A 21,712-nucleotide genomic window follows, 5' to 3' on the forward strand; every position below is an offset into this window, starting at 1 on the left:
CTCTCAAGGTTGTTGCTGTTGAGAAAATAGAAGGAAGAAAGTGCATTAGATATGTTCACCTCCTTGAAGTGTTCGTAAAAAATAATAGGCATGATGTATGTTAGATATTAGCATATATCGCTGTAAGTCTCCACTCAGGTCCGCCGCTAGGGCGGGAACTAGGGATCACTCTGATTGGTCGAGAGGCGTACCCGATCCCTATAAAAGGGGAAACCTCAGACCACACACCAAGCTGGATCACTACTACTATTAATAAAGAGCTGTTAAGTCACTGTTGTCCGGCGTCTGTTCTCTCGTTGCCCGAATCTAACAATGTAAATTAAATAAATGAAAATAATAAAGAATAGATGAGGAAAGAAGATGGCAAGAGCAAAGAAGGGAAGGGTCTTCTTCCTTGCCAAAGGCCTTGGAGGTCTTCGGGGACCTTTCAGTCTCAGAGGGACCTCATTCCAGAGGGCAGGTGTTGCTTCAAAGGAGGCGTGCTTCTAGGGTCCCAATAGATGGCATTGTTAATCAAAGGAACCCAGAGTGTACCAGCTGTGCAGGATCAAACATCTGCTGGACAGATGTTACAAGAGACAGGCAGTCCCTCAAGTAACCAGGCCTTATGCCGTGTAGGCATTTATAGGTTACAGCCAACGCTTGAAGGATGGCAGACATGGGGTGTGAGTTTCACCCAATGAAAAACAAGACAATCAGTGTATTCTGCAAAACTACAGCTTTTTAATGGAAAAAAGTGCCCCTCTACTTCCAAAACATCAGAGCAGCTTCAAAAAATAGCTCTGTTTAATTCTCCAACAAACCAGCTTGAAAGTATTTTCAAACTGTCTCAACCAGTCCCATTTGGCTAAGAATGCCAATTGCTGAGGTCTTCGGAAGTTGAGCAAACATAAAGCCCAAACAGTAAATGAAGCAACCAAGGGGATCCAGGTACTCCTTGACTTACAACTGCAATTGACCCCAAAATTGCAAAAGTTTCACTGTTGCAAAGTAAAACACTTGTTAAGTGAACCCCCCCCCCCATTTAATGACTTTTCTTGCTATGGTTATTAAATGAATCCCTGCAATTGTTATCTTAGTAACATGGTTGTTGAGTGAATCTGTTTCCCCGTTGACTTTGCTTGGTGAGAAGGTTGCAAAATGTGAACACTGGACCTTGGGACTCCGCAACCATCATAAATGTGGGTCAGTTGCCAAGCGTCTGAATTTTTAATCACATGATCATGAAGATACTGCAATGGTCATATGGGTGAAAAATGGCCATGTCACTTCTTTCAGTGCCGTCGTAACGTTGAATGGTCACTAAATGAATTGTTGTAGGTCAAGGGCTACCTGTAAATGAGTTTTGAGTTGAAAAGAAAAAAAGAAGCATTTGTTTGATGGCCAGCCCTGTAGTCCTTCCTATCCTTTGCCAGCTTCTAGATCAGTGGTTCTCAACCTTCCCAATGCCGCGACCCTTTAATACAGTTCCTCATGTTGGGGTGACCCCCAACCATAAAATTGGTGTCTCGGTTCCTAAGACCATCCAAAATATGTGTTTTCTTATGGTCTTAGGCGACCCCTGTGAAAGGATCATTCAACCCCCAAAGGGGTCCCAACCCACAGGTTGAGAACCACTGTTCTAGATTGAACATATTTGTGTGTATACACAAACATAAATGCACACCGGTGGTGTGCAACAGTGGCCGTGTTGCACCATACTGGTTGCAACGGGATCTAGAACCCACCACTGTTGCACCCATGTTTTATCTAACCTTGCCACCATAATTCCCAAGTACCTTTTGTTTGTAACAGTAAACATGGATTATGTTCTCCCGCTTGAGAATGTGCCTCAATAGGATGGCATATTGCTGGGGCGGGGGGTGGGGACTGCCGGGGGACAGACCCATTCATGATTTCAACTACTGTTTTTCCACTACTGGTTCGGGTGAGCGGTCAGCGGCTTTTGATACCATCGACCATGGTATCCTATTGCACCGGCTGGAGGGGATGGGAGTTGGAGGCACCGTTTTGCGGTGGTTCTGCTCCTACCTCTCCGACCGGACGCAATGTGTGTTGGCAAGGGGGCAGAGGTTGACCCTGAGGTCACTCACTTGTGGGGTACTGCAGGGGTTGGTCCTCTTGCCCCTTCTGTTCAACACATACGTGAAGCCGCTGGGGGAGATCATCTGTGGTTTTGGGGTGGAGTATCATCTGTACGCTGATGATACTCAGCTGTACATTTCCACCCCAAACCACCCCAACGAGGCTGTCGAGGTGATGACCCGGTGTTTGGAAGCCGTCGGGGTCTGGATGGGGGACAACAGACTCAAACTCAACCCCTCCAAGACTGAGTGGCTATGGCTACCGGCACCCCGGTTCAGCCAGTTGATTCCATCGCTGGCCATAGGGGGCGAGCAATTGCCGCCTGTGGAACGGGCGCGCAATTTGGGCGTCCTCCTAGATGCCCGGCTGTCAATGGATGACCATGTGGCAGCCGTGTCAAGGTGGGCTTTCCACCAGGTTCGCCTGGTGCGCCAATTGCGCCCCCTACTGGACCGGGATGCTCTACGCACGGTCACTCATGCACTGGTGACGTCTCGACTGGACTACTGCAACGCCCTCTACATGGGGCTTCCCTTGGGACGCGCCTGAAGACTGCAGCTAGTCCAGAACGCAGCCGCGCGGGCTATTATGGGGAGTACTAGGTACTCCCACGTAACACCGCTCCTGCGCGAGCTGCACTGGCTGCCTGTGGTCTTTCGGGTGCGTTTCAAGGTGTTAATTACCATCTTTAAAGCGCTCCATGGCACATGACCTAGTTACTTGCGGGGTCGCATCCTACCACATACTTCCCTGCGACCAATTCGCTCTCACAGGGAGGGACTCCTCCTGGTGCCGTCCACTAAGCAATGCCAACGGGGTAGAGCCTCCACTAAGCAATGCCTAGGGGTAGAGCCTTCTCTGTGATGGGCCCAACCCTCTGGAATGACCTCTCCCCCGATATTAGAACCACCACCGACTTCCGCTCCTTCCGACAAAAACTGAAGACTCACCTGTTCCGTTTAGCTGGCTTGGCCCATTCATAGTCCTATTTTACCTCCTGGCAGATATTTTTAATTGGGTATTTTTTAGGGGTTATTTTTAAACATTGTTTTTAACTACTTTACTTTTGTCTTTTACAGCCTCCTCTTTTAGGCACTTAGTATTTAACTATGTTTGTATTTTTATGTATTTATGTGTTTTAATCTGACTGTACACCGCCCTGAGTCCCTTTTGGGAGAGGGGGCAGTATAAAAGTCTAAAGTAAAGTAAAGTAAAGTAACCAGTCCAAACCGGCTGAATACCACTTCTGATGTGAATTATCAATAGCTTAGATTTTGTTTCACCTGACCGTGGGAAGGGGTTATAACTATCTTCATTTGCCATTTTGAACAATCACCGAACAAACAATTGTAAAGGACTACTTGCAAATAAACCAGGGCAGCTTTGAGATATTTGGACTTCAAATCTCAGCATTCCATAACCATCGCGGCCATTTATAAGGACCCTGGGTCACACATCTCAAAGTGGCCAGTTTGGAAAACACTGAAATAAAAACACTGCCAACACCATCACGTGCAAACGTTTTAAGACCTGTCAGCTTTGGCACTGCTTCCCTTTCTTTAAAAAAAAACCCACCACAATTTCCCCTTTCCCTTCTCTACGCTGCCCTTTTGAATCTCTAATCTGGTTTGCCTCAGACATTTCAGAATTCAGCAAATTATGAATGAGTGTAATGTTATTTCTTTGGGACACATATTTGTTTTGTTTGCGAGGGAATAAATGACAAAGGGATAACTTTTAGCTGCAGCCGCATATCCTGGCTTACCACAGGCGAGGCTCCAGATGGTGCCATCTCTCAGGCACAACCAATCTTAAAAATGTGACTTCTATCAATGTACAAGAATTATCCCTCGAATAAAATAGCTGTTGTCATCTGTGCCATCAACACAGACATGACACTCTGGTGTCCAAATCTTCTTTCCAAGAATTATCCTCAGGAGAAGAAAACTACAGTGAGGTTCTGGCCCAGCTATATATTAATACTTCATGGTGACATGTTTGAATGCCTATGTAAGCACATGTTTTGGAATACACTTTGGCTGCAAACTGCTCTCTCAGTATTCATATCAGTTTCCCTCCCTGCAGGGGTGAAATGCTACCGGTTCGGACTGGTTCACCTGAACCAGTAGTTAAAAAAAAAATGCTACCAGTTTGGACAAACTATTTCCAACAATCAACTGTGACACACAATTTATATTAGCTAGAATCGTAGGATTTCCTGCTTTCCAGCTAATGTAAATTGCGTGGCACAGTGGATTCCCCCCCCCTCGCTACTTACCTTTGCATGCACACTCAGTAGCAGGCTCCGCCCACTCACCTGGACGTCATCACGGAGCATTTTGATGCTCTGCGCATGAGTAGAAGGTCCTGCTCATGCGCGAAGGTGGTGCATGCGAGTGTTGCGAGCGTGCTTTCACTCTCACATTTGCGAACTGGTAGCAAGGCAAGTTGATTTCACCCCTGCCTCCCTCTCTCTGTCATATTTTCTATTGGGATTTTTTGGAATGAGGATGTATCTCCGTACTTCTTTTCCTTTGCACTCTACAGCGTGTAAGGCTCTTGCTGATGAGCTGGAGTATGAGATCAAGAAAATTGGACCAAGAAGGACTGTAAATTCGGGGACATTTCGAATCAACCCTGATGGCTCACGAGGGAAAAAAAAGGTAAGACAGACAGGAGACCAAGCCCAGTAATTGCTAGGGTGTGCAATTATTAACCACTTACCCAAGCAGTTGGTCTTTTAATCTTCTAACCTTTCCTGCGTTAGGCCAGCAGCCACTAAATTGCTTCATTTTCCTCTGGGATTTAAAATAATCTCTAACCTTGAAATTGAATAATCTTTCTTATTTTCCCGGGGACTTTTAAAATTTTTTGGGGGATGGGGACTTTTAAAAAATGTTGAGAATGGGGTCTTGTAGCATTGACAAGTTGTACTACAGAATCAGAACATAGAATCATAAGGCTGGAAGGAACCTTGGAGATCTAGTCGAATCCTATGCTCAAGGCAGGACTCTTTATACCATCCCAGTTGGTTGTCCAGTCTTTTTTTGAGAACTTCCTGGGATGGAGTATCCACAACCGCGGGAGGCAACCCATCACTTTTTCTAATTGTTTTCTCTGTCAGGAAATTTCTTTTTAATTCCAGGTTGGATCTGTCTTTCATGAGCTTCCACCCACTGCTATTTGTTGTACCCTCTGGTCCTTTGGAGAATAAGTTGACTTTCTCTTCTCTGTGGCAGCTCCTCCGATATTGGAAGAATGCTATCATGTCACCCCAATCCTTCTCTTCATTGGGCTAAACATACCTACTTCCTTCAATTGGTCATCATACAATTTAGCCAGTGGTGAAATGCAATTTATTTTACTACCGGTTCTCTGGGCGTGGCTTGGTGGGCATGGCGGTGGAAGGATACTGCAAAATCCCCGTTCCCTCCCCTCTCCTGGGAGAAGGATATTGCAAAATCTCCATTCCCACCCCACTTTGGGGCCAAATACCAGGTGGTATTTGCCGGTTCTCCAAACTACTCAAAATTTCCGCTACCAGTTCTCCAGAACCTGTTAGAACCTGTCAGAACCTGTTGGATTTCACCCCTGAATTTAGCCTCCAGACCTTTTATCCATCATAATATGGGTCCATCAGAACCAATACAATACAATACAATAGTAGAATTGGAAGGGACCTAGGAGGTCTTCTAGTCCAACCCCCTGCCTAGGCAGTAAACCCTATACCCGTGATGGCGAACCTATGGCACGCCATTTGTCAGGGCACATGAGGCATGCCGCACCCATAATGCAACGTGTGATCCCCCAGTGCGCATGCGCGCACAACACCCCCCCCAATTTTACATGCTTTTTTCGCCCTCCCCAGGCTCCAGAGGCTTTATAGGAGCCTGGGGAGGGCGAAAAGGCCTCCCCTGCCCCCCCGGAGGACCTCCGGAGGCTTCAGGGACCGTCCGGAGGCTTCCCTGAAGCCTTCGGAGCGCTTAAAACCACCCTCCAAGCAAACCGGAAGTGACTTTCGGGTTGCTCGGAGGGTCGTTTTAAGTGCTCCGAAGGCGTTAGGGAAGCCTCCGGATGGTCCCTGAAGCCTTCGGAGCGCTTAAAATGACCCTCCGAGCAACCCGGAAGTCACTTCCGGTTTGCTCGGAGGGTGGTTTTGAGCGCTCCGAAGGCGTCAGGGAAGCCTCCGGATAGTCCCTGAAGCCTTCGGAACGCTTAAAACGATCCTCTGAGCAACCCGGAAGTCACTTCCGGTTTGCTCGGAGGGTGGTTTTGAGCGTTTTGAAGGCTTCAGGGAAGCCTCCGGACGGTCCCTGAAGCCTCCGGGAGGGGGAGGGGAGGGGGAGGCTCTTTTCGCCCTCCCCAGGCTCCTATAAAGCCTCTGGAGCCTGGGGAAGGTGAAAAATAACTTTTAAAAGGTGAATTCAGCTGGCCAGCGCGCACATGCGCGCTGCCCAGCTAACAGGGCAGCGCCTCGCATGCCCTGACAAGTGGCTCCGCGTGCCACTTGTGGCACGTGTGCCATAGGTTCGCCATCATGGATCTAAAACATCTGAAGACAAGTCATTCCACTGATTAATTGTTCTGTCAGAAATTTCTCCTTATTTCAAAGTTGGTTTTCTCCTTGATTAGGCAGGAGCTTCACTTATTACTACCTCTCACATAATGTTTCAATATCTTCTCCACTCGTGGGAGTTATCTACTTGCCCTGACCATAACATCTCATATTGTCCAATAATTTCTTTTGTTTATTCTGGTCTCAAAGAATGGAATTGGGTTTGGGCATCTATTGTGAGACTCTTCTGCCTTAAGGCAAAACCACAGGGGACTGAAGGCAAATCTGCCCCAATCATGAGCAAAATAATGAATGAGAATGTAGAACTTACACATTCCAATGAAAAGTGACTTCTGACATACAGCTCCTTCAAGATTTCTGTGTGTCTGAATTTTGTACATGCAGATCTCTACTCAAAAGTGGGATCCATGTGCATTTAAAAAGAAGCATTTTAAGATAGTATACTTCATCTGAAGAAGCTACTTGGATGAGAAGCGAAACATCTTCAAAGAAAAATTAGAAAGTGCAGTTGCCTCTTGAAAAAGCACTTTTGGACAACGATCACCTGGATGACTGAGAATTTCCATAGACATACTTTAGCAAACATACACACTTTCAGAAACGCATGCTTTAGAACACAGGTATCGAACTCGCCATATCACGTTGCCGTCACATGACGTATCACAACGTTTTCCCTCTTGGTGGGGAAAAAAAGTTGGGGTGGGCGTGGCCAGGGTGTGTCTCATCTGGTCCGCAGGCTACTAGTTTGACATCCCTGCTTTAGAAGAAAATCTTTGGACATCTCTGTTATTTTCTAGGAACTGGCAACATAGAAATATCTGCACATGAATAATGATGCACAATTTTATTTATTTATTACATTTCTTCATCCCACCATTAATATTTTTTAATTAATAACGCAAGGCGGCAAAAATGTCCATGAATGAAGGCAAATATACATCTCCCGGGATAATGTTGCAGGATGTAATCTGGGTCGGTTACTGGGACCAGAGGTTTAGTCTTCTGGGCTTTTGGATTTGTGCTGGAGCCCATCCTCTAAGAACTTCCCTCTCAACAGAAAGTATGGTAGAGAGAAGCTCCCTACATTCTGGTAGAGAGAAGTGCCTGAAGACAGGGACCAGGCTAGAGACTGTGAGTTCAAGTCAGGGCTGGGATTGAAAAATTTTAGCAACTGGTTCTCTGCCCGGTTGCCAGGTGGGCATGGCCATGGGAGACATGGCCTACTCGGCCTCCTGCACCATGGTGGGGGGAGGAGTTTTTTCCCTCCCCAGGCTCCAGAGGCTTTCCTCAAGCCTCTAGGAGGGTGAAAACGCCCTCCCCCTGGCTCTGGAAGCCCGCTGGAGGCCAGAAATAGACCCATTTCTGGACTTCTGGAACTTCCGGGAGGCCCATTATTCACCCTCCCGTGCGGGCCCTGCACTTACATGGCATGATGAACGGGCTGTGTGGAAACTCCTGGGAGGGGAGGGGTGGGCGAGGCCAGCCAGTACTTCCAACTACGGTTCAACAAACCAGATGCAAAATTAGCATCCTGTTCGCTCGAACCAATCCGAACCGACTGAATCCCATCCCTGGTTCAAGTCCTGCCGTAGCCATGAAAGCCGGCTCAGTGACTTTGGGCCAGTGACTCTTTCTCAGTCCAATTCACTTCATAGGGTTTTTGTGGGGAACATAGGAGAAAGAAGGTGTGTATATGTTTGCCACCTCGAGTCATTTATAAAAAATAAAAAATAAAGATAGGAAAAAATAATTTAAAAATCCCACACAACCGTGTGCCTAAGGTGAGACTATAACACTCTCCTGGTGATGGGTCCAAATTTATTTAGAGATCCAGTTTAGCCCAGTGGTTAAAGCACCAGGCTAGAAAGTGGGAGACCATAAATTCATAGGAGGAGGAAGGTGTGTTGGATATGTTTGCAGACTTGAGTTATTTATAAAAATAATGGATTACCGTATTTTTCGGAGTATAAAACGCACCTTCCACCCCCCAAAAAAAGAGGGTGAGAATCTGGGTGCATCTTATACACTGAATACAGCATTCCAGAAACCCTGCCCCTTTTGCAAAAATGGATGTGCAGAGGGTTTGGGAGGCTTGCAAAGTGCTCCTAGGGGATGGGGATGGGCTGTTTTCCTCATTTTGGGGCCCCTCAACCTCCAGGAGCACTCTACAAGCCTCCCAAAGCCTCTGCATTCCCTTTTCTTTTTGCAAAAAAACGAGACGTGCAAGGGGTTTGGGAGGCCTGCAGAATGCAAAAACTTCTTTTTTTAATTTACCTCTTTGTGCGTCTTATACTCCGGTGCATTCCTATAGTCCGAAAAATATGGTAAATTAAATTTTAAAAAATCATCCAGCCGGCTTTCATGCCTAAAACAGGACATTCTAAGATGCTTGCAAGGTCAACATCTGAACTATTGCACCAGAAGTAAAATAACCAAATAATTCTCTTATAGAATCTGAACATTTCAAACCATTCAGAGAAATAGTTAGGCATCCAATGGGGAGCTGTGAGTAACCAGAGAAAAAGGACCTGAGTAGAAGCCCACACAGTTACAAACAGGAAGCAGAAGATTATGACTGGGCAACCTTTGCCCCAGCCTAAACAATAATGGAGGAGCGTTTGGAGCAGAAAATCTCAGGAGAGGCAAAGGCCTAAACTGATATAAGCGATCATCTTCCAATGGTTCTGTCCCCTGGGCTCTTTCTTCTAAACTTCTGCAATCAACATTATATATATATATATAATATATACCAATCACTTCCTTATTTGCCAGAAGTATTTATGTACAGATAATCCTCAACTTAAAATCATTTATGGCCATTTGCATTGTCCTGCGGTCACTTGTCTATGATTTTTGACAATTTTTTTCCTGGTTTCTGACATTTACTATTGTATATCTGGTTTTGAGTCTCCTGCAAGTGCCTTGGGCTGCAAGGCAATCAAACTGGTCAGTCCTAGAGGAGATCAACCCTGACTGCTCTTTAGAAGGCCAGATCCTGAAAAGGAAACTCAAATACCACCTGATGAGGAGGAGGGACTCACTGGGGAAGAGCCTAATGTTGGGAACGACTGAGGGCAAAAGAAGAAGGGGACGACAGAGAAGGAGGTGGCTGGATGGAGTCACTGAAGCAATAGGCGTGAGCTTAAATGGACTCCAGAGGACAGGAAGGCCTGGAGGAACATTGTCCATGGGGTTGCTATTGGTCTGACATGACTTCACAACTAACAACAACAACAACAATCTGGTTTGGTATATTATACCAAAATCCATTTGGTATAATAACTTCCCATAATGACTGCCGTGTTTATTTAACAACCATGTTACTCACTTAACGTTCAATCTAAAAAATAATGATCAAAACCAGGCACTGACACAGGGCCACCTGCTTAATAAGTGCTTGTACACTGTATTTATGATCTTAATTTCAGGCTCAGCTAAGTCATAAGTCGAGGACTAGCTGTTCAACGTACAAACAATTATTTAAAATAACGCAGGAGAACCAATGTAAAAGCATATGTTTTTAAGATGGAGAAAGCACTTCAGCTTTATGCAGACTATATTACCAAAGAGATGGTTTTCTAGACAATTGGGGCCACCACAAAGGAAGTCTGTTTCCACATTATCGCTAAGGGGCAATTTGCAAATGTCAGCACAGAGCACCAGATGTTCCCTAAGGACAGTAGGTTTCTGAGAGGCTGATATAGTTTAAGATATTCGTTTAATATTTTCTTATTCTACAGAGGGTGCCTTTGACCCTGAATTGGCCTTCAGTTTGTTTCATCTCTGACTGCCAATAACCTTGATGCACAGAGATTCTCTTCCAACTTCTGGCACATACACATCCCTCTCTTAGTTCAGAGATATTTCTTTCCATTGGAGGTTGGGTCAGCCAATGTTCCTCTGAGTACAGAATCAGAAGGAAGCCATGATCGCATCTGACTATGTGTATGGAGCAGTGACGTGCGGTGAGGTTCATGGCTGGTGAGGCTGGTGACGTCATCAGGAAGGCGGGGAATGGGACCACGTGTGCTGGAGGCTAAGGCTGCTCAGCCTCCAGCACACGTGATCCCATTCTCCGCCTTCCTGAGCGTGCTCCGCCAGCTCATGCTCCGCAGTCCTCGAAAGTGACTGGGGAACAACGAGAACCTTCCTGCCTCTGCTGGACTTTGCGCGCTCCTCGCGACTGCATATTGCAGTCGCGAGGAGTGCGCGAAATCCAGCAGAGGCAGGAAGGTTCTCGTCATTCCCCAGTCGCCTTCGTGGCTTCGTCATCCGGGAGCGCCGACAACATTTCTGCCTCCGCAGCTCCCGGGCACGGATGGACGGAGGTAGCCAGAGTGGCGCCGAGGCAGTCCGGCGGGCAAGCGACTGAGGATCAGGCTGTCTCACTCGCTCTTTCGTCCGCCCGGACCACCTCGGCGTCGCTCTGGCTACATCCATCCGGCCGCGCCCGGGAGCTGCGGAGGCAGAAATGTTGTCGGCGCTCCCGGATGACGAAGCCACGAAAGCGACTGGGGGAAGGTTCTCATTGTTCCCCAGTCGCCTTCGTGGCTTCGTCATCCGGGAGCGGCGACAACATTTCTGCCTCCGCAGCTCCCGGGCGTGGCCGGACGGATATATAATATAATATACTATTATTTCATTAAGAGAGGTGAGGCTCTGCCTCCCCTGACCGCACATCCCTGGTATGGAGTCCCTCTGACAAATGAAGGTTCCAACCCAAAGAATCTCAGTTGAAGACTGCAAAAGAGTAACCCACTGCTTGGATTCAAATTCTGCTTGCTCGTCACTGTGACTAAGTTATAGTCTGCTGGATTGGGGGCATTTTGTTCCATTTCCTTTCCAGGGGAACACACTCAACAGATAGAGAAGCAGAGAGGGAGGCAAATAAATAGGCCGGCAGATAGGAAGACATCCAGGCAATAGATCAGTGATGGCTAAGCTTTTTGTCCTCACATGCCAAAAGCATGTGCACGCCTGCGTGACAGCACCCACGCATGCCTGCACCCATAATGCAATGCTGCACACACACACACATGCACATGCGACCCCCCCGCATGCGCGTGCAAACCCCTATGTATGCCATGCCACCCTGCATGCATGTGTGACCCCCTCACCTTCCCCCCGGTGCCTGTGCTCCCCCATGCATGTGTCCCCCACATTTTTGGCTTCCAGGTTTGTGCAGGAAGCCTTCCAGGCCCAAAACGGAGCACAGGGGCCCCCTCACATGGTGCCTCCTTGTCCCATTTTGGCTTCCAGGTTGGTTCAAGAGGCCTTCCATATATCATTTCTTTCTTCTCACCTGTTAACCTGAGGGTTGAATTTAGATATTTCTGCATTCAAAGCCTATTTTCATCTCCTGCACAGCTGGAGAGTTTGCAGCTCACCAGATGTTACTGAGTGACAGCTCTTCACTCGTTTGCTATTAGCCTTGCTGGGGATTGGTGTTGAGAGGCGTCTCCCGATCTCTCTCTGCTTTCCTTCTCCTCTTTCCATCTAGCAAGAGCATAACACTGAACTTGGGAACAGAAAGGAGAAAGAAAGGCATGGGAAATTCTGAGGGCAAATGTGTGACCCCCCACTATTGCTCTAATCAAAGTTCAGGTTCAACTATACTACCCAAAACCTATCTATAGATCTGAGTATTGATCACTTAAAACCGCGATGGCAAACCTATGGCACACCTGCCACAAGTGGTACACAAAGCCCTTTCTACGGGCACGCGAGTCATCGCCTAGATCAGCTCCACTGTGCATGCGCACATCTGTCCTTGCCAGTCCTCTCACTTTTAGGTATCTGCCAGAGTGCCCCCCCCCCCGCCCCGCTCCCGGCAGCCCGGTTTTGGTCCCAGAAGGCTTCAGGGAGGCCTGCTAGGCTCAAAACGGGCCAAAGGAGGACCGCACCCATGCGGGGGGGTGTCAAGCGCATGCGCAGGGGGGGAACATGGGGGGTCGCGCATGCATATGTAGGGGGGACCGCATTGCATTGTGGGTGTGGACACACACGGACACAGATACTCACACAGATTTCAGCACATGAGGACAAAAAGGTTAGCCATTGCTGTGTTAGGGCATTCCTTTGGCTACTGCTTTACCTTGTGCTAGCCAGATTTCTTAAGTTTTTAAACTTTGTCCACATCTGTCAGTCTATTATAAATTGCAGATTAGGGCCAAGGTTCAACCTCTTTTCAGGCAGGTTTTTTTTTTTAAAGGTACCTTCCTTGTAAAATGTTCTTGCAAAATATTGGGTTGTACCTTTTGTTTTTAACATCTTTTTCATCCCTCTGTCTTTTTTCTTCTCTTGCCAAAATGCATCAAACACCTGCTAAATATAAACCTGTGGCAATTTGCCCAGCAGCGCTAACGATCAGGTTCTCAGGAGCCTTCTAATGTTGAGAGAATCAGAGGGCATCACAATGCCACCAAGGTCAAGGACCACCCACTGCTTCCCACTAGTGGCGGAAATGGTTTGTTTTTATCTCTTTATCTCCAAATTCAGGCTATCCAACCAATTCATAATTAGGGAGATGGGGGGATTGATCTAAAACTCAATCCATGTCAATAAGACAATGAGCGGACTTCATCCTGACCAGATTTCTTGAATTATGTTTTGTTTTATTTTAAAGACTGGAACTCTCTACTTTCACGTTTGTTATTATAATCTCCGGACTTGTATGCTGGCCAAACAAAAGGATCAGTTTAGCAGAAATTAAAGGAGAAACATATTTAATAAATGTGTTTTGTACGAATCTTTATTTTATTTATTGCACATTTGTTTCAAGCAAAACAAATTTCTTCATTTGTTTATTGGAAGTCCTCAATTTACAGCCATTCATTTAATGATTGAATGAAGTTGAAAAAAGTCACTTATGACCGATTTTTACAGCACCCCCATGGTCAAGTAATCAAAATTTGAGCCCTTGGCAACTGGCATATATTTATGACAATTGTGATTTCCCAGAATCAACCATCTGTAACTTTCCCAGCTGGCTTCCAACAAGCAAAGTCAATGGGAGACACCAGATTTGCATAACAACCACATAATTCAATTGACAATTGCAGTGACTCTCTTAACAACTGTGGCAAAAAACGATCATAAAATGGGGGTCAAACTCACTTAATAATTGCCTTGCTTAGCAACATAAATGTTGGGCTCAATGACAGTTGTAACTTATAAGTCAAGGACTGCTTGTATTAGATTGTTATTCCACCTTTATTTCTTTATAAGTAACTTTATAAGTCACTATAAGTAGCAGCGAATGTACCTAATCTTCCTTTTCCTATTTTCTCCATAGCAACCTTGTAATGCGGATTGGGTTGAATGAAAGTGACTGGCTCAAACATACCAGTTGGTTTTCATGCCTATGGTACAGTGGTGGGTTGCTCACGGTTCAGCCCAGTTCAGCCGAACCGGTAGTAGCGGTGGTGGAAGTCCCCACCCACCCACCCACCCGGACATTTCTGTGCAAGCTCAGAAGCTTCTGCACATGCCCAGAAGCGTTGCACATGCACACGCACGCAGGTGGGCACCCCAAGTGGTAGTAGAAAATATCTGCAACCCACCACTCTTATGGTGGGGCTAGAACTCACAGTCGCTTGGTGATTGGTCGAAAGAGCTAAGACTGATGGATATTTGCAGGATCCATGCATTCATCTGGTCTGTGGCTTGAAGAATCTGTGTCTCCAGGCCATGCCATTTTGTGTAAAGAGAAATTTTGAAAATGCAATTACAGCAATTGAAAATAAACTAGGTGACACCTATCTTCAAATCATTTGATGGTCCAGGATGACCTGCCAATATGTTTTAGTTGCCTATGAATATTCAGGTGTTTGCATGATCTAAATCATTTTAATAGGCGAGCAATAGGGAAACACTCAGCTGCTGATTCATCACAACCCAAGCTGAGTTTGTAAATCTCTCCCCAAAAGCAGAGCAAATACACCTGACAACATCTGACTGTAATGAGATACCAGACAAAACCAATGCAGATTAATTCAACCTGAACTGTAACAAACAGCATGTCTTGTATTCTGAAATAGAGTAGAAGTTATTTCGCTTTCCTAATTTGTAAACTCCATTCCCACATGGGATAAAAAAAAATTGCAGAGCAAATACATCTGAATCCAATTGTTTATGGAGGATAATGATATTTTAGTTCTGATGGGATATATGCCATTCAAAGTCTTATTATCCGTATTTTTCGTACAAATTTCACATTTCAGCATTTTGTTTAACCCTTGGATGATGCAATATAGCAGCCTAAATATTTTCTAGCTTCAGCTCCTTCTCCTTCTGAAGGAATTCCAGTCTCCCCTGAAGATGAAATTTACTCTTGAAATCTAATATAAATATGTCCTCATACAGTGCATATATTTTTTGATATCTTTTCGAATTACCTTGGACTATATTGCTGGACTTGAGATCCGTATTACAGGGGTGAAATCCAGCAGGTTCCGGCAGGTTCTGGAGAACCTGTAGCGGAGATTTTGAGTAGTTCGGGGAACCAGCACCTCTGACTGGCCCCAGAGTGGGGAGGAATGGAGATTTCACAGTATCCTTCACCTGGAGTGGGGTGAGAATGGAGATTTTGCAGTATCCTTCCCCTGCCACTCCCACCAAGCCACACCATGCCCAACAAGCCACGCCCACAGAACCAGCAGTAAAAAAAAATTGAATTTCATCACTGCCATATTATATAATATAATGAACACTGACCCAGTGCAGGTTGGTAACTAGGTGTTTTTCAACTCCCCAGTCTAGGGCTGGGAAAAAATAACAGCCCCCAAAATCAACCTCCCAACTTCCCTTTCTCTAAAGCAGGAGACTCCAACCTTGGCAACTTTTGTGGACTTGTGGACTTCAACTCCCAGAATTCCTTAGCCAGCAGCTGCCTGAGGAATTCTGGGACTTGAAGTCCACAAATCTTAAAGTTGCCAGGGTTGAAGACCCATGCTCTAGAACAGATGTGGGGAACTTGTGGAACAGATGAAATCCACGAGTCATAAAAAGCACGTGGTTCCCTGCGTTCTAGAGCAGGGGTCTGAAGAACTCTGGGAGTTGAAGTCCACAAGTCTTAAAGTTGCCTAGGTTGGAGAGCCGTGCTCCAAGGGAATTGTAGATCCTAGTCTCTCCATTCAGTACCACCTTAATACCAAAGCTTTACCTTTACTTTATATTAAACTAGATCTGAGATTACTGATCCATCTTGCTCATATCAAAAGCACCATAGGAACATCTTGAGATCCTATCAATCTCCTTGGGATCTTATTGAATGCCAGAATGGAAGCATGGCATCCTCGGCCTTACTTTTTGCATCCAAACGCATCCATGCAGTTTTAAGTTCCTGCTACCTGCAGATGGTAGCGCTGTGGCTGAAGATATGCAGAGGATACGCATGAGTGGGCATCAAGAGTAGGTTCTTTGGAGAAGAAAACGAGAACCACGATGCTACCATCTGGAATACATTCGGCCTGTTGGTGGAGCAGATTGTCTTTATTTTGGGTTCTCCAAATGTAAGGAAACTGCTTCTTCTGAAAATCTCTGAGGGATTGAGACAGGTACTTGGTATTCTCCTAGCTCAGGATGGGGACCGTTGGTTCCCAGACTCATAAAGATTTAAGAGTCAGTTGTGTAAACAGGCAGCTGCAAGTTTGTCCATCATTGGAAAAGATATTCCCCCTCCTTCCCAGAATATGGAAAGGTTGTCAGAAAGAAAATCAAGTTTTTATTTCCGTAACATACAGAGTGATGCATTAGTTCTAAATGGGAAATAATTCAGCTGAAATTGGTGTAAATATTTGGAATAAGAGCTGGATTTTTTTTTAAAAAAAAAAAATCAGACCAAAAACTGGTGATATGCCAATAATTTGCCCATCAACCATTAAATCTGGGGCGATTAGCTTTGAAGTGGACAGAAAGATCATCTTTAACTGTAATTTGCTGGGCCAAAAGCTACAATCCCAAAGATGGAAAGGATCTAAGTTAAATTCAATAAATTCAAAGCAATGGTTACAACTATTTTCCACTATTTAACAGTGGCCCTTCTATCTTGTCAGGAAATTATATAGGTAGTCCTCAACTTACAACAGTTCATTTACTGATCCTTCCAAGTTACAACAGCACTGAAAAATTATGACTTATGACCATTTTTTCACCGTTTTTCACACTTACAACCACTGCCGCATCTTTGTGCTGATGTGATCAAAATTCAAATGCTTGGCAACTGATTCATATTTATGATGGTTGGAGTGTCCCAGGGTCATATGATCATTTTTTTCTGGCAAGTCAGATTCACTTAACAACTGTTTTACTAACTTAACAACTGCAGTGATTTGCTTAACAACTGTGGCACGATAGAACATAAAATGAGGCAACGTTCACTTAACGGTCTTGCTCAGCAATGGAAATGTTGGCCTCAATTGTGGCCATAAGTTGAGGACTAGCTATAGTTTGGCAAAAGCTTTTCTGGCAGGATTGGTGGGTGATGAGAGGCTGTATCTTCACAAACCATGAATTGTAGATGTGAGAGTAACACTCCGATACTCCGGGGAGCTTGTAACGGTCCTGTACGCATGTTTCAAAGGTTGGAGAAGTTTATGTCTTGTTTACCTGCCTGGTTTTTGGAAAACTAACGTTCCTATGGCAAAGAGCACAATTCAGAAGAAGAGATGGTGATCTGGGCAAATATAATAATCTCTATCAATGCATGCGTTGACATCTTTTTCTGGTGTTCCTTTTCTTTCAGCCTGGCCTTTTCCTTCCCTCTCTTCCTTCATGAAGTTGTTTTCAGTGCCTAAATCAATCATTAGTCTCTGTTTATTTCGGCAAAGGACATAATTCTTTGGAGAAATGTGTCCAGTCCCCAAGGCTGTCATAGGAACATGACCTTTGCTACCTGTAAATGTTGTGTAAGATGCCTGCCTTCCTTGACAGCTGGGGTGATAATCCACTTTGTCTCTCTTAAGTGATAGCTGATAAGTCTGTACAGAAATGTTGGCTGTATTTTGCTCTCCAGGAGAATGCGAAGGAATGCAAGTTGGGTTCGAAATGTTTATCCTAAAAAGGAGTGGAGAAATCGTTCCCATCCAATTTGGCAGAAACTGAAAGAGTAGAAGGGGGTAACCTAAAGCAGTCAGATGCCTATTTTTAAAAACGAGATTACGATTTAAGAAGTCTTAAAATGAAATTACATTTAAATAGGAAGTTTTTGCAGAAGAGGGAATCAAGGCTCACACAAAAAAGTAGATGGCTTCTCCCCTTCCCATTTAAATATTTACACTTTTTTTTAAAGCATAGGTAGAGGGGGTACACAAATGGTGTGTCAGGAGCTCATGTATTTGCAGAATATACTGTGTATGTTCAGTAACACACCCACAAAAAAGGAAATTTTAGCTAGTTAAAGAAAATAACACTTGCTATAAACATTCATAGCATAATTATAAAACATTGAGAACAAGAATGATAATAGTAGCTGAAGAAATCCCTGTTTTAATGAAGAAATTAGGATAATTTTATTTATTGGATATATTTTTTCTTGCTCTTTCATAATTAAAAAAGTAACAATTAATCGATTGCACACCGACACACAAATACATTTTGAATTGCCACACCCAGGATTTTCATATTCTAGTACATTACAAAGGTTGATTTTTAAAGTTATTTTCCACCAACATTCCTTCTTTTCTCCCCCTGTAGGTTTTCTTGTTAAATGTATATTTTAACTGGTTTTTCAAGACTGTTTTTCCCAAGGCAGCTTGCAATATTAAAATATTCAACAACATGTGTACTACACTGAAAGATCATGATTTTGTTTTTTAACTCATGGACTAATTATAACAACTCATGTAAAAATAAAAAATGAATAATTAAAACTAAAGAAAATTAATATAAATTAGAAGACTTTTGAAAGATTTCAATCCGCAATCCTTATTGCAGTGAATTCTTTTGCCATGCTGTGCTTCAGACTTTTGCACACCATTTCTTATTTATAGCATAATTCTTTTTTTTTAAATGATGACTGATTAAGATCATGATTCCCCCCCCCAAATGGAACGTCCTTTGGATGTCTCTTAGCTTTAGGTTAACCAAACAGAAACAAATCAAAAGGAACAAAATAACCCAGAATGATTTTGATGGCTTATGATCAGAAACTTGTAACTTAGCAGCATCACTTAAAGACACCTACCTATAATTTTTCTACTGAGCCAATACTTCACAGTCACTTTTACCAAGGAAATATAAAACATCCGAATATGAGTCCCTGGGATGCTGCTGTTGAAATTTTATTATTCTCTTCAGTTCCTTATCTCATCAACCATTATGGCCAAATTTCACAAGTTTATTGATTTATTCTCCAAAAGGGCCACGTTTCTTCCAAAAGGTGCGATTTATCCTGTTTTTCTAAATACCTAAATTTGAAAGTCCATTTATGTTTTGCTATTTTTACCAAGGGTTTCTGATGACAAGACAGGCCCAATAAGAATCCTTCAGAAGATGAGATTCTGGTGGAAACAAAGTAGCGATTAGACGAATGTCGTGTTATTAATGATCTGCCTTCCTCTCATTCATGATGTATTATTTCCAGTGTGGGTCTGCAATGCTCAGCCTTGAACAAGAGTGTAATCCTTTGAACAGGCTACCCTGTCGAATGCTTTGCAAATGCATATGGGATGCGAACTGCTTTTCCTCTTCTTTCATGCGTGATCACCGGAAGAACGTTTGCAGGCAACCAGAATCACATTAAATGGTTGAGTCCATTGCAGTGGGCTTTATTATTATTTTTCCTCTCTCTCTCTCTCTCTCTCTCTCCCTCTCCCTCTCCCTCTCTGGCTAGCAAAAGAGGATGGATGAATGGGGTCATGCACCAAGTTCCCTGCAGTTCACCATTATTTTTTGTGAATAAAGGATGGCTAAGGTTGACTGGAATGTCAGCAAACCTTTCATCCCTCTTCCTTTCAGCTGTCTGTGTTCTTATCCACAAGCCATACAAAGATCCTGGGCTGGGTTTTCACATCCATGGCCAGCTGGCTCCTTCTGCATAATGGGCAAGAGTGGGCATTTGCTTTCTACATTTGCAGAGGGGAAATGCCAGAAGATATTTATCACAATGTGCTCAAGGTAGGATTGGCCTTTTTCCTCCCTGTTTCTTAAGGAAGGAACCTGCAGCCTCCTCATGGAAGGTGGGTGCTGAGAACACTTAATTTCAAAATTAGCGTGTCCCATAAGGAAGGCCAGAAGGTGGAGCCGTCGCAAGCCAGATGTGCACTGGGATAGGTCAGAACTGGTGAGAAAACCCATGTGTCTTTGTGTGCGTGTGTGTGTGTGTGTGTGTGTGCGTGTGTGTACATACTCCTGACACTTTGTTTTAATAGATGAACTCAAGTTTTAATATTCAGGGAAAGAGAGAGAAAAATTGCTTTCTTTCTCCCTACATTCTTCATACCAGGCACAATTTTATATTCTTCTATCTACGTTTTTTCACCGTACTTGCCTTTTGCATCTATTTCTTTAGGTGTTGTTTTTCCTTCCCTTTTCAACACTTTGGCTATTGCAGCTGATAAATGCAAGCCGCGCAGGCTTCACATAACTTCTTGAAAATATTATTGTTGCTTTGTGTTTTTTGTTTTGTCTTCTTGCAAATATTAAAGGTGTTTTTCCCACTGGGCATGTCAGCCGTTTGTGTATCTCAAAAACCTGTACTAGTTGTAGGTTCATTCTTTGAGGATGTGTTGGGGGGGGGGGACAACCTAAGTACTGTGTAATTGCTGGGGTTGTTTATGTTTGTAATATCATGTGTATCTCTAATCACACAATTCAACTCCCAGAATTCCCTAGCCTTCCGGAAATAAATATGCTGTTTCGGAAATAAATATGCTGTTAGTGAAGGTCACAGCACACTGGCTGGGGGAATTCTGGGAGTTGAAGTCCAGATATTTTAAAGTTGCCAGAGTTGAAAAAATATTGCTGTTGTGTAAAACAACCATTGTGCAAATCTGAAGTCTTTTCAGATGCTCAGGTGACACTTCAGTGGCAAAGTTGGACTATAGGAAATATTTTTCTTAAACTTGCCAATAGATTACAGTTAGATCCCAGGTTATACTATCTAAAATATCTAGTCTCTGGCCTTTATGCATGGTTACCATTTCCACTTCCCAGTCTTTCAAGACCAGTTTGAAGATTATTGGTAATTATCTTCTTTTCTGCCAATCTCTGAATGCTAAACGTTAGAAACAAGAATGTCATTTAGTCCTTGCTTCGTTCTTACAATTCCCAGAGTAACAAAAAATTTCTTTTCCCTTCAAAAGGGAAATAAAAGAAATGTTTTAACCTTTTTTAAAAAATTTCATATGAGAGCCTTTTTTTTCCTGGCCCTATTTAGAAAAATCCAAGTATTTCCTGTGAAGGAGGGTTACAAAGCTACCAAGTTATCCTTCCCATTAAGAAAACATTATGGCCATTAAAATAAGTAGCTGCAAAGGGAGAAGCTGATTGCGCAGAAGTTCCATTAAAATGAAATATTTTAGGAGGGTAGGTAAGTAGTTAAGATATATAGGACAACCCAATATGATAACCATGTTTTAGGACCGACCAAAAGGGTGAAACTGCAGAAATAACTGGAGTGGGGGAAACCTAGAAACTTATTATTTTCACCCTGGAGAAATGTGAAACAAGTAGAAGAGTCAACATAAGGTTAGAATTAAAGAGACAGAGAATATTCCAGGAAGAGCCTACATCCAAACTCACCTTTCTGCATATTCAGAGAAGGTTTAAAAACACAACAGCAAGAAACAGAGCTAGCTTCTTGCAAAAAGTAAATATGAATCCTTTTTTAGGAACACAATAAATTGGCAATAAGTGAGTGGAAACGAGAAGCTGGTTTGGTAGACATTGAAGATCTGGTAGAAATTTGACATCCCAGGAGTGATCTCTGGTCACTCATTGTGAGAAAGGACATGAGAGCAGTCAAAGGTGACATGATATCAGTCTTCCAATATCTAAAGGGCTGCCAAAGAGAAGAGGAGGGTGTTGGTCAACCTATTCTCCAAAGAACCT

General features: G+C 44.0%; 1 protein-coding gene across 1 annotated transcript in view; it reads left to right on the forward strand.

The window, feature by feature from the left end:
• CNPY1 (canopy FGF signaling regulator 1) overlaps positions 1-21,712 on the forward strand; it is a gene marked incomplete at its 3' end in the record, with an annotated part of 65,319 nt that overhangs the window by 26,245 nt on the left and 17,362 nt on the right. The window contains exon 3 of the mRNA XM_081933083.1: positions 4,633-4,748. Within this exon, the coding sequence (XP_081789209.1) occupies positions 4,633-4,748 (116 nt within the window). The remainder of the gene's footprint in view (positions 1-4,632; positions 4,749-21,712) is intronic.

The sequence above is a fragment of the Natrix helvetica genome (assembly GCF_964273705.1).
Source record: "Natrix helvetica genome assembly, chromosome: Z".
In the NCBI taxonomy this organism is placed as follows: domain Eukaryota; kingdom Metazoa; phylum Chordata; class Lepidosauria; order Squamata; family Natricidae; genus Natrix; species Natrix helvetica.